This window comes from Mus pahari, chromosome X (genome assembly GCF_900095145.1).
Source record: "Mus pahari chromosome X, PAHARI_EIJ_v1.1, whole genome shotgun sequence".
NCBI classification, from domain to species: domain Eukaryota; kingdom Metazoa; phylum Chordata; class Mammalia; order Rodentia; family Muridae; genus Mus; species Mus pahari.
This window is the reverse complement of record NC_034613.1, coordinates 71,336,787-71,350,576: the sequence shown is the minus strand read 5'-3', so window position 1 is coordinate 71,350,576 and position 13,790 is coordinate 71,336,787. Positions and strand designations below refer to the sequence as shown.

Sequence of the window (13,790 nt, the reverse complement as noted above, 5' to 3'; positions counted from 1 at the left end):
GCTGTGATTGAAGACTCATAATTCTTTAACTGACAGAGAAACTGAACCCAATCAAATCCCCTACCCTGAGTTATGTTCTGAATAATTTTGGTTCTCATCTGGAATTTCTCTTGGGGATCACCAAACACACCAGATAACAAATAAGGCAAAACATTAAGGCAACAGGAAATTTGACAGGTAAATTGCCTACATCCTTCCTCTATCCTGGCACAGGCAGGAATTAATTTTATTTCTTTTTCTCTAACAAAGAGGGGCTTTTCAGAGACACTTCTGTCTTGTTACCCTAGAAAGCCAGTTTAACTGCTCAGTAACCAGAGAACAGTGAACAGAATATCAAATTATACCAATAATCTATGGGATAGACTGTATAGACTCAATTCATGACCAAATCTGATCCAGGTACCTAAAGGAGGGCTATATTTAGGGAAATTTGTAAAATTGTTCTCTGTGTGGAGGCAGACTGTGAGATAAGGTCCTATATAGACTATCCTGACATTTCATCAATATTCAATGTGAGAGAAGAGGCCAACTACTGTTTTGAGATAGAATTGAATGAGTTTTTCTCTCCCTTACCCTAGAAGCTATTTGTCAATCCTGCAACATATAACAGCTACTCTGTTCCTCTGAGCTAGTACTATGAAATCTTTCCTCTGTTTATTTATTTTGCTAAGTGGGGCCCTATCCACTTACCCACTAAGGCCATACAAAAATCTTTTACCTTTATCAATACTGTCAAAAGACTCTGCTCTTAAAAAAAAAATACCTCTAAATGTATGTATTTAATAAGTAAGATGTATGAATCCCACAGAGACCTGTACCTGATAAGTGATGATCTCATATTGTCCAGGAGTTGGGTTCATTGTCAGCAAATATGTAACTATCTGCTTTTTTAGCATCTTGGGTTATTTAACCATCCACATGGAATCAGTTTTTTTACTTGGTCTCCTTGTTGTTTAATGAAACCATATAACATCCAGCAACTATAATAGTACCCAAAGAAGTTCCCAGTCTTTTTTTTTTTTTTTTATGAATATGGACTTTATTAACAATACACAAGTGCTTATTATGCTTACTGTAATAATATGTGGAGTTTTAAATATTTTTTTTTATTATTATTTTCTTTATTTACATTTCAAATGCTATCCCGAAAGATTCCCATACCCCTCCCCCCACCTCTGTTCCCCCACCGTCTTAATGAATTCTTCCTCTGGTTTTCTTTCTCTCCCTCCCCCCTCTCTCCTCTGATTAATTAGGCAACAACAGACATTCCTTTGGTCCAATGTGAGTCCCCCAAAACTGGCATGAACTTGAGAATATCCTAAATAAAAGTATTCTGGCTAAGGTAAACAGAAAGCTTGTTATTGGGCAAAGAGATTCCTATATTCATCATTTCTAGAGAATGTATAAGTCTGATTTCTGTTTATCAGGCAAACCTCTACCTCCATTAACTGCCTCCAACTGTCAACTGCCTTGAGCAGAGTAATGGAGTTGTTGATAAATCTTAACAGCCTACATCAACTCATAGAACATGATGGGAGCAACTACAATATAAAATCTACAAACCTGCCAAACAAATACTGTTTCCTAGTTTCAGAGGCAGACCAGTAGTTTGAGGCCAGCAATAAACTTTTCTATGTACACATGAAGTGTCTTCACTTCATTGGATTATATCATCCAAGATGGTTTATTTTGTTTTCCCTTATTTTTGTGTCTGTGTTTGAATCTTTTTATTTATATTCAAAAGAGATTACACCAAAGAGACTTACTATGATCATATACTGTGTTCTCTAAGAATTATTTTCCATTACTTTCTAAAATGTCCAGATGAGAGCTTGCTTAAGTCCCACAGATTTGAGCTTGTTACCACTTTAATGAGTCCTGTGAATAATGTAAGGGAGGAATTATTGTGCTTTTAATCTCATTGTGTCTCAAGTTATGGTTTTGAGGGAGTTAGTGTCTATCTTTCAGAAACCTGATGCTATAACAGTGACTTTAAGAGAGGCCCCTTGGTCTTGCAAACTGTATATGACCCAGCACAGGGGAATGCCAGGGCCAAGTAGTGGGAGTGGGTGGGTAGGGGAGCAGGGGGAAGGTATAGGGAACTTTCGGGATAGCATTTGAAATGTAAATAAAGATAATTTCTAAAATAAAATAAATATGCAAAAAACCAAAAAACAAAAACAAAAAAGATGCACTGAAACCTTGTTATATAAAAAAGAGTATAGGAGTGACAGAGAGGACTCATTTCACATTGTACTATGGAAGAAGCTTTGAATAATTCAATGTCTATCTCTCAGAATCCATCTCGACTTAACATGATCTGTTAAGGATGTCAGGAGTGAAAGAGTGTGTTTTCTAACTCATTCTGTCCTAGGAAGGAATAAAAATAGTAACTCCTTAATCAATGTTATTCTGTCTTTCTAACCTTGACCTGTCCCAATGAGGAGGACAGGGATGATCTAGTGAAACTCCAACTTCATCTGTCTCACTTAGCATCCCTATGTGGAAATGTTATCTGTCTCTGAGAAGGCATGTTTTCCTACCTTAATCTGTATTATAAAGGAGTATAGGAGTGAGGTACTGTGCTATCAAACTAATTGGGTCCTGAAAAAGAGGTTTGGAAAGCTAGTATCTGCCTGAGGATCTATCTCATCCTAACTTGACCTTGCCTATAGGAGAGAGTTCTCCATCTCGTGATAGCCTATACATGATGACTGGAGGGAACTAGTCTCTTTCTGTCATTGTCTGCATTTTACCAGTTTCCTATTCCAACATTTTCCCAGTATTTCAGCTGTCTTAATGAAAAAGTTAGGAGGGAGCTATTGTGTTCTCTATCTCTGTCTCTAGTACTGAGGATACTTAGTTTTTCAGTGATGTCTGCAAGTCCTCTCAACTTAATTAATTAAAAATGTATTACTATCACATTATTTTCAACTTTGATAGTCTTTCTTGTTAATTACATTTATTGTGATTGCCATCTATGACAACTATACTTGTTTAAATGGATCACATTTATACTCAGGTACTAATGCTTACTTAAAGTATTTCTGGGAAAGAATTTTCTATAACACTTTGAACTTCCATTTTCAAAGGACTGATTACTTCTTTTTACCATATATAGTCTTTCAGTTCTATGAACACCCACCAGGTATAAAGGAGGGGTTGAAAAAAAACTGTAACTGCCAGAGGTGAAGGAGGAATAGAGCAAATCAGTGTGATCAGGATTTGAAAAGATCACAGTTTCCATGAACTTAGAGAAGCGGCCTTTTCAGGGATAATACCTGTATAATATTAACTATTTTAAAGTGCAGTGTATTGGGAGTGGATCAAAAGTTTGAGTCTGTAGTCAAGACCTATTGACAGTTGATGGTAGTTAGATGGTAGAACAGATTTTCTATATGTCTGTAGAATCCCCTAGGTGTTCTATGCTCCAGTAGATGATATAGTTCACATATACATGTGGGAGCACTAGATGTGTAACAGGCTGGATAAAATGGAAATGCTCTTAAAAGATCCTCCTGTCTCATTTAGACAATCCAACCATTGAAGGAATGGGCTCCAAGAAAGAAGAATTTCCCTAAGAATCTCATTATGAGAGAAGAAATATGCACAAAGCAGATGGGAAACCATTTATCAAAACAAGATTTCATACAAGCCTAAAAATTTGTCAAGATATCTTACAGGATGAATAAATCACAGTCCTTTGAAGAGGACTCCCATTTACATATCTAAATTCTTGATTCTTTTATTAAACATTAATATCAGTTCAGTTACTCAAAGGATAACTAGGAAATTTCAGTTGCTCTTTTTCTCTCTTACTAATGTGACCATATGAAATAATTAATTTTCTTTCTAGTGATAATTTGATGCTTTCAGTTTACCTGTTGGCAATTTATGTCTAATCCTGGTTTGGGCCACAAGCTGAGTCCAATAGTCCAAAAACAACTGTAAATATAGGCAAAGATAGAAAGATTGAGGGGAAACAGAGGAGATATGTGAGGAGTTAGTGAGGAGCTAGGGTAGAGTAGGAGTCTACCAAACTGAGAGACTAGGAATTAGACAGATGGATAGGGAGAGAGGCCATGGCTAGGTCAGAATGGTGGTCTCCTTGTTGACTGCTATTCTGTATCATTGTCATCAAATAAGATTTATCAAGGCCTCTTAGATCAACACTGCTCTAGTGAAACTGTCTGTTGAACCCCAGGTCATGAACACTTTGTCAGGTGGAGGCAGTTAAGAGCAATCAGTATTCTCAAGCCTATAACATCAGTAAAGGTGACCTCCAAGTTTGATGAGAGACTAGTTATTAGGGAGACTACTTTTAGGTAGACAGATTGGTATAGACACCAAGATAAGATAGTAAATGCGGCAGACTCACAAAATGGCTTCTCTTTCACTCTCTTGAATTGAAATAAAAGAACAAGAGCTCAACACAACTGCCTTTGTTTCCTGCCATCAAGCCTTCTGCTGATGGTCTGACTTCATAAGTTAAAGGCAGGACATATCTGCAATACAAGATACTCAGTCAACCATATCAAATGTATAAAAACTGTCCAATGCTAAATTAGATATTAAACTCCTAGAGTTAGTCAAATGCCAGCCCTTAAGATGTGACTACATTTCCTGCTTTAAGAGTCTCTCCTGTGCTTTACAGAGGGTCATTCTTTTTCTATGTATTTCCTGCATGAGTGTGGTCCTTATCCCTAGGAAAGAGATTCTCTTAAACTACTATTTGTGTTTGCTAATTTAGAGATGTCTCTCTGATACTGTATGTTGTACTTGAAAACTTTATTGTCTTTACATTTTTAACTGGCTGAGAAAATGATCCCTACCAAGCCCCCTAGGCTGAGTCATGTTCTGGGAAATTTTGGTTCTCATCTCGAATTTCTCTAGGGGATCACAAACCTCATCACATCACCTAACCAGGTGACACCTTAAGGCAACAGGAAATTTGACAGGTAAGTTATCTACATCCTTCTTCCATCCTGGCACAGGGAGGAATTAATTTTATTTCCTTCTCTCTAACAAATAGGGGCTTTTCAGACACACCTCTGTCTTGTTACCCTAGAAAACCAGTTTAACTGCTCAGTAACCAGAAAACAGTGAACAGAATATCAAATTATACCAATAATCTAAGGCACAGACTCTATAGTAAAATGACCTCACATAATTCATAACCAAATCTGATCCAGGTACCTAAAGGAGGGCTATATTTAGGGAAATTTGTAAAATTGTTCTCTGTGTGGAAACAGACAGACTGTGGGATAAGTTCCTGTATTCTTTATCCTGACATTTCTTCAAGGTTCAATATGAGACAAACTACTGTTTTGAAATAGAATTGAATGATAGTTTTCTTCTCACTATCACCCTAGAAGTTATTTCACAACCCTGAAACTGATTAAAGCTACTTTGCTCCTCATAGTCAAGTCTATGAAGTCCTTTTCAGTTTATTTTGCTAAGTGATGCCCTACCCACTTAGCCACTAAGGTCATATAAAATGCTTTTACCTATATCCACTCTAAGTATTAAAATTTTTTGTTTTATAAAAGTAACTCTAAATGTATGTATTTAATAGGTAAGATATGAATTCCATAGGGACTTGTGCCTGATAGGTAATGCACTCACATTATCAGGGAGTTGAGTTCACTGTCAGGAAAATGTAAACATATGCTATGTTACATGCTGGATTAAAACCTTATTAAGAAGGAAGCAATCTCCTGACTTGGCCTCTATCTTGGTTAATGTAACCACATAACAACCATCAACAGTAAATATACATAAAGACCTTCTATCTGGTTATCTTTCTCTCCCTGGACCTCTTTCAGCATTGATTAAAAAGGCATCACCTGACATCCATTTTGTCTAGTATTACTCCAAATATTGGCATGTTCTTAAGTATGTCCTAAATAAAAGGACTCATGATAAGGCAAACAGAAAGCTTGTAAATGGGATTCCTTCATTCAGCATTCCTTGGGGAGGTGCTAAGGCTGATTTCTGTTCACCAGACAAACCACTACCCCTTAAACTGCCACCAACAGTCACCTGCCTTGGGCATAGGCATGTACTTGTACATGAATCTGAAAAGCCTGTATCAATTCATAGAACCACATGCAGGTTATTACAGTTTAAACAATGCATACTTTTAAAACAGTTACTGTTTTCTATTCTCAAAGGCAGACCAGTAGTTTAAGGCCACCAAAAATCTTTTCTATCTACCCATGGAGTATCTTCACTCTACCTTAGGTTATATTATCCAAAATGGATTATTTTGTTTTCCTCATTGTACTGTGTTGTGTTTGAATCATTGTGTTATAGTCAAAAGAGATTAAAAATGACTTAATATGATCAAAATTTTGTTTTTCTAATTTTTTTCTCCTTTACTTTCTGAAATACCTAGGTAAGATGTAGCTTATTTCTCAGATTTGAGACTGTCCAAACTTTAATTCATTCTGTGGATAAGGTTAGGATGGAACCAGTTTGCATTCAATCTCATTCTGTCCTAAGAAAGAGGCTTGAGGGAGCCAGTGTCTGCCTTTCTGAAAACTGATTCTCTGTGATTTGAAGAGGATATCAGTGAATGACAGAGTTTAGCTTACAGGGTGCTATGGAAGAGCCTTTGAGTGAACAAATATCTACCTCTGAGAATCCATGTTGGCCTAATATAATCTGTGCAAAGGAGGGTGTCAGGAGTAAAATAGTGTGATGTCTAACTCAGTCTATCCTATGGAGGCATGAAAGGAGTTAACATCTCCTTAGGCCATGTTTTTCTAATCTTGATCTGTCCTAATAGAAGTATAGGGCAGAACAATTGAAACTCCACATCCATCTGCCTTAATGAGGAGGATTACATGAATTATTATCCATCTTTGGAAATGCATGTTTCCCTACCATAATCTATGCTATGAAGGTATAGAGGAGTATACTACTGCCCTAACAAACACATTATGTCCTCCAATGGAGGACTGGCGAGAACTCGTGTTTCCATGAAGATTCCTAACATCCTGACATGACATTACCTACAGGAGAGGTTAGGTGTGAACTAGAGTTCTCTCTACCTCAGGATACTATATGAAGAATGAATGGAGGGAACTAATGTTTTAAACGCAAGAAGTAGAGGTCTGGAGCTGATCCCTGTGATTAAGATTTAACAAGATCACTTCATCCATGAACTCAGAAAAATTGACTATTCAGGGACAGTACCTGTACAATATCAACAATTGTATAGATCAGTGTGTAATGGGGATGGATCAAAAGTACCAGTGTGTAACAGAGACTTATTGACAGTTGATGGTGGTTAGAGGATAGTGTTAATTTTCTCTAAGTATGTAGTACCTTATAGGTTGCTTATGCTCCAGTAGATGATAACATTTCCATGGACATGTGGGAGCACTACTTGTGTAAAAGGACTGGATGAAAGGAACATGCTCATAACATATTTCCTTGTAAAAGTTCATTTGATGCTTTTAGTTTCCTTGTTATCATTTTATGTCTAAACATGTTTTCGGAAACAGGCTGAGAATAATAGTTCTAAAAATATACACAAAAAATAGGGAAAGATAAGAGGTTGTAAGTGAAACATAGAGGAGATATGTGAGATGTTGGAGTGGAGATGGGGTACATAGTTACCAAACTGAGAGACTAGCAGTCAGACAGACACCCTGGTAGGCATGCAGATAGGCAGAAAATTAATTGCTAGGTNAGAAAGGTGATCTCTTTGTTGTCTCCTGTTCTCTTTCTTGATATCAGTTAAAATTTATCAAGTCCCATAGATGAACAGTCCTCTGGGGACCCTGACCTTTGACACTCCCTTCTACCCTTGGTCAAATGATAACAGAACCAGTCAGTATTCCCCAGCCCATAACAGCTTTAAAAGTGATCTTGAAGTTTGGTCTGAGGGACTAGGTATCACAGGGACTTATTATTGGAAGTAGATNAGTAGTAATGCCAATATAATATAATAAATGTGGAAACTCACAAAATCATTAGTCCTTCATCCTCCTGACATGAAAAAAAAGACTAACTTCTTAAAAGAACTGTCTTTTTTTCTGCTGTATGCCTCCTGTTGATGAAGTGACTTCATAAGTTCAAGGCTAGAGTAGGATATATATAAAATAGATGCAACTCAGTCAAATATCCTAACTCTGTAAAAACTGACCAGTGCTAAATTAGGCGAGAAAAACTCCTACAGGCTTTCAATTACCAGGCCCTGAGATGTGACTGAGTTTCCAGCTTTCTGACTCCCTCCTCTGCTTCGAAGAGGGAGATTTTCTCTGTATACTTCCTGCAACTATGTGGTCCTCATTACTAGGAGACACCTTGTTTAAAACTACTGTTTGTGTTTGTTACTTCTGACATGTCTCTGATGTTATATTTTGCGATTCAAGATTTCTATTCCTATAATACTTTAATTGGAAGAGAACCTATTTGACAATCCTGAAATTTATGAATCCAATCAAGACTTCTAGCCTGAGAAATGTTCTGGGTCATTTTGGTTTTTGTCTGAAATATCTCTTGGAGATTACCAAACTCATCCAATTACAAATTCAGGAAAAGTGTAAGGAGACAAGAAATTTGACAGGTAAGTTGCCTATACCCCCAGTTCATCCTGGAACTTGCAGTTAATTTGATGTCCTTCACTCTATAAAAGTGGATCTACTCAGGCCCAGTTCAGTCTTTATATCCTAGGAAGCTAGTTTAACTGTTTAATACCAGAGACCAGTGAATACATCTTTACATTGTACTAATTACCTAACACCTACACTCCATAGTAATTCGACCTCTCACTTTTCTTGGACAAACTGAAACATCATCGAACTTATTTTGCTCATTGGTGACCTATCCACATGCCCACAAAGATAAGACAAAATACTTTTACCTTTATCCTTCCTAAGTAACAGAATTTTCTCCTTTCAATTAAAGCCTCTAAATGTCTGTATTTAATAGGTAGTATATATGTATCCTATGCCTGAGAGTTGAGGGGCTCACTATATTAGGGAGCTGTGTTCGCTGTCAAAAATGTAACCATTTTCTTTGTCACCATCTTGGATTATGACTCATCAAAATGGAAGCAGTCTTGTGACTTGGCCTCCATCTTTCTTAATGTAACCACATAACATCAAGGAGTTAATGTAACCACATAACCTCAACCAGATGTAACAGTACCCAAAGAATTACCTAGTCCTGATGAGTCCTCATTTTGGCTATTTTTCTCCCTCTTTTTTCTTTCTTTCTTTCTCTCTTTCTCTCTCTCTCTCTCTCTCTCTCTCTCTCTCTCTCTCTCTCTCTCTCTCTCTCTCTCTCTCTCTCTCTCTCTCTTTCTCTCTTTCTGGTTAATTAGGCTAAATCAGATATTTGTTTGGTCCAAAGTGGGCCCCATATACTGTTGTGTGGTGAGAATATCCTAAATAGGACGACTCTGGTAAGGCAAACAGAAGGTTTGTTATTGTGCAAAGGGAACCCTATATTCCTCATTTCTCTGAGATGAACTAAGGCTGATACAGTTTATCAGGCCAACTATTACCTCCATTAACTGCCTCCAACTGTCAACTGCCATCGGCAGAGGCCTGGAGTTTTTGACAAATCTTAACAGTCTACATAAATTCATAAAACTTCATGTGGGTAACTACAATATAAAATTTATATATGTCCCCATCATTTACTCTTTTCTTTTCTCAGTGGCAGACCGTAGTTTGAGGCCACCAATAACCTATTATATCTACCTCTGGAGCATCATTACTCTTCCTTGGTCTATATAATCAAAGATTATTTATTTTGTATTTTCTTACTCTTCTTCCTGTATTTGAATCTTTCAGCTATAGTCAAATTAGATTAACAGCAGAAATTACCTAATATGTTCAAATAGTAAATTCTTCTAAATTTGTTCTCCTTTACTTTCTAAAATGTGTTTTACTCATGGGTGGTGACACCCAAAGGTATCTTCTCAAAAAGAGAAGGGGAATGTGGAATGGGTGAGGATTTTTATAATGGGGTACTGAGAGGAAAATCAGGGTTGATTTTTTTAGTTGTAAACTGATTAAGTAAATATATTTTTAAAAGACAAAAATATTTAATATTTCAAAGATCATTTAACTTATCAGTTTTTACTATTCTTCACCTTTTGCCCAAGTAATAGTTTCCATTTATATTTCAGATCCCACAAATTTTGTACTCAAATTTCTATTAGTGTAGTAATGTGTCAGCCAATGGATAACAAACCAATTTTACAAACTTGGCACAATGTGAATGTGTCTCATTGGGTAAATCCGGTGTCTAGATTTGGATTTGTAGCTTTGGTAACAAAGATGAAACCTAGTTAAGGATAATATAACAAAAAGATAAAAGCTTCTCTGTTCTCTGCCAGTTAATGAAGCAAAAAGAGGGAATACCTTCAAAATGAGAACCTCCAAGGGTGGAAAATTATAACAGAAGCAGTACAGGTATTTGTGTGTGTGTGTGTGTGTGTGTGTATGTGCACATGCGTGCATGTGTGTGTGTGTATATATATGTGTATATATATAATATTTGAATAACCATCTGTAATTATTTGGAAACAATGCTCTCTAATATGCTATGCTACATCCATGAGGTACATTACATGTTAAAACTTTGTTTTTGTTTCCTTTTTTGCCCTCACACTTCATTTTAAAATTTTTGTATATTGAGAACTACATTTATATGTCAACTTATAATATAGAATAGACAATAGCATTTTTGTATTATCAGAACTCAGGAAACCATTGTTGCATGATTTTCTATATTTTTTTACTGTTGAGATAAGGCCTCATTCTACACAATTCTTTAAATTTTGTGTTTACTATATGGAAATGTGAAGTCTGTATGAGATGACAAACAAAAAATAAAGATAAACTGTAATAAAAATCAAGACAGTCTAGGAGTCTACCAACCTTCAGGATCAAGAAGTTTTTCTATGCCTAACTGACATTTTGCAATGTTGAAGGCATGTTCCAGTCTTTGGGTGGCTGAGTGCTGTGAAACCACACTATTCCAATCAAACAGGTCTGGCCTGAAACAAATGCATACACAAAAAAATATAAATTAATCCACAATACACTATAAAATTCATTCCAATTCTGAATTGAGATATTTTTATACCTCAAATCCATAAGAGTTAACTGTGATTCTTATTACCCGTGATGATGAGAAAGGCCCCTATAAACTCATATCTTTTAATGCTTATTCCTGAGTAAATGAAACTGTCTGGGAAGGATTAGGAAGATTATCCTGTTGGAATAGAAGTAGAATAGATTCTGGAGGAACTGTGTCAGTAGGAGTGGGCTTTGAGGCTTCAAAAGCACATGCCAAGCAAGGTCTCTTCTATCTCTTGCCTGAAATTTATAGATCAGATATGAGCTCTCAGCTACCATTCCAGCATCATGCCTGTCTAGATTCTATTGCTTCCCAACTTCCAGCTTCTCGCCTATGAAGATCATGTATGCACAATTTGAAACTGTGGACAAAACTCCAATTAATGGATTTTTCTTATAACTTATCTTGGTCACAGTATCTTCTCACAACAATAGGACAAGAACTAGCATTGTCCCTCAAAAGTATTTTACTTTAAATAAATCAAATTTTTAAGTTAGAACACTGACATTTCACATGTTAAATGATGTAGAAATATTCTAAATAATGACAGAATAAAGTTGGAAAGGAAAATTCCATAAAATAAAGAACAAATTATTATAATTTATTATTCATAAAGTTATATCACATTTTTTGAATCTTGATATTGGAATATGAGCCATTTACAGGTTAGTCTTGATTTCTTAACCTAATATCATATTTCTTCATTGAACTTCTGCTAATATATCCCTATTGAAAAAACAATCCTTTTGTTTTCTTGACATAATAGGATTACTGCACTCATCAACTCTCACTATATCAACAGTTACCTGCAGAAGATCTTCAAAAAACAGATTATATCAATATTTTAGAATAGAGGAGAGAGTGGCAAAAGAACCTCTACCCCTAGCAGACTGTTATTAAAAAGTAATGGTTATCCTACATGCATTGATACCTGGTACAAGACTAGATATTGGCTATATCACAGAAGCCTAAAACTCACTATTACAAGCCAAGGTAGTGTGTAGGCTAGGACTGGGAATTGCTTGTGGTACCTAGGTTAAATCTGTTACACTGTGTAAAAAAAAGTAACTGGTAGTGTGGACATATAGAACAGACTAGACATGGAAAGAAAACATGAGGAGACTGGGTATGGACTGGTGCGGTGCCAGCACAGCAGTACATACTCAACAGGCTAGGCCATGCAGAAGGACCTGGGAAGTCTGTGTATGAAATGTGCTGTAGATGTTGGAAAGAGGCTTGTCAGTAGATGTCAATAGAAACAATCCTGGTGGGAGACTCAATGTTGTCTATAAGACTTAACGGTGAGACTAGGTGGGGCGACATATTTGGACCCAAAGGATCCTAGAGGTACCTACTACAGGATACAGGCAGGAAGGCTAGGCTTTGGTACATAGGCTAGATATGGTGAGATGTAGAAAAAGAAGTATAGGGTACTGGGATAAAATCACCAAGCTTGACCCTGGAAGAGAACATGGGAAGTCTGCGTAAGAAAATGGTGTAGCCAGAACAAAATGCCCTGTGGGTAGAATTGAGTAGCTTACTGGTGGGAAATTAGATGTTTGTTTTTACACAGGTTGGTTTATGATTGACATAGCTACCTATAGTCAAATACATCAATGTTACTTGGGAGTGATTTTAGGGAAGACTTTCAAGTTACTAACCAACGATTAACAGAGACATATTGGACTAAACCATTGAGCAGGGAAAAACTTAGGAAATAACTTGGAGAAGCAAATGCTTTATTGTGTGTTCTACAATAACTAAAGTGGATATTTGAGGGAAAAAGACATGGAAAAGTTGTCTTGAGGTTGTGGAAGGGGAAGCCTCCTACTAAAACTAGACTCCCTTTGCCTTCTTAGTATCCATCTCTCTCTCCCCCATGAGTGTCAGAAATGGTACATTCTGCTCCTTCACCAGGCACGCTCGTGCATCATAGCCATGCTTTGTGATGTCTGAGCACGTGCTCGCCTACTATTGGCTGAGGACCTGGTGACGAACCAGACTTTAGGAGTGTGGCCTTCGATGTTTTGGCAGTTGCTGCTAAGCTCTTGAGGTAGCAACACCTAAAAGCTGTTGAGAGAGGGAGTTAAGAAATCAAAGGATTTCGTGTCTGAAATGGAACATCAGACTTCATCCACCGATTCTCAGGAGGCAAAACCTGTCATGCCAATTAAGACCAAGGCAGCCTATAAATTTTATCCTCCTCATATTCTTTGTGGAATGGTAAGATGACCCACCCTACTAGAGCTCTCTCCCTTGATTTACTCTTCCCTAAAGTGACTAGCTTTCCCCTGCCTGGCCTAAATCCCCTTTTCTATCTTCACCTTTTTGACTAAGTCCCCTTTACTTATCTTGACTTCATTCTACATGAATTAACTCTCTTGTGTCTTGTCATTACAGGAAGCGAGGAAGAACAAGCGTGCGAAACGCAGCCAAAGGGCTTCCACAAAGAAAAATAGTGGAGAAGCTACTCCACCTGCGGCTAAGAAGACCAAAGTGGCTGAGAAGCCACCAGTGCTGATAGAGGTACCCGCAGCAGTGGCACCTGCCACACCGGAGGCAACAGCCGCAGCAGCGGCACCCGAGGCCCCAGCGGCACAGGCCGCACCCGAGGCCCCAGCGGCACTGGCCGCACCCGAGTCACCAGCGGCACAGGCCGCACCCGAGGCCCCAGCGGCACTGGC

The 13,790-nt window shown here is 37.4% G+C and overlaps 2 protein-coding genes across 9 annotated transcripts in view; one reads left to right on the top strand and one right to left on the bottom strand.

Annotated features, from left to right (window-relative positions):
- The window catches only part of Dmd (dystrophin), a 2,621,826-nt gene that overhangs the window by 1,554,234 nt on the left and 1,053,802 nt on the right, over positions 1 to 13,790 (bottom strand). For all 8 annotated transcript variants that reach the window (XM_029534042.1, XM_029534043.1, XM_029534037.1 and 5 more), the window contains exon 7: positions 10,905 to 11,023. In XM_029534042.1, the coding sequence (XP_029389902.1) occupies positions 10,905 to 11,023 (119 nt within the window). The remainder of the gene's footprint in view (positions 1 to 10,904; positions 11,024 to 13,790) is intronic.
- Positions 13,201 to 13,790, top strand: part of LOC110313674 (testis-specific gene A8 protein-like) — a 1,072-nt gene continuing 482 nt past the window's right edge. The window contains exons 1-2 of the mRNA XM_021188128.1: positions 13,201 to 13,329; positions 13,507 to 13,779. Of these exons, the coding sequence (XP_021043787.1) occupies positions 13,222 to 13,329; positions 13,507 to 13,779 (381 nt within the window). The 5' untranslated portion in view covers positions 13,201 to 13,221. The remainder of the gene's footprint in view (positions 13,330 to 13,506; positions 13,780 to 13,790) is intronic.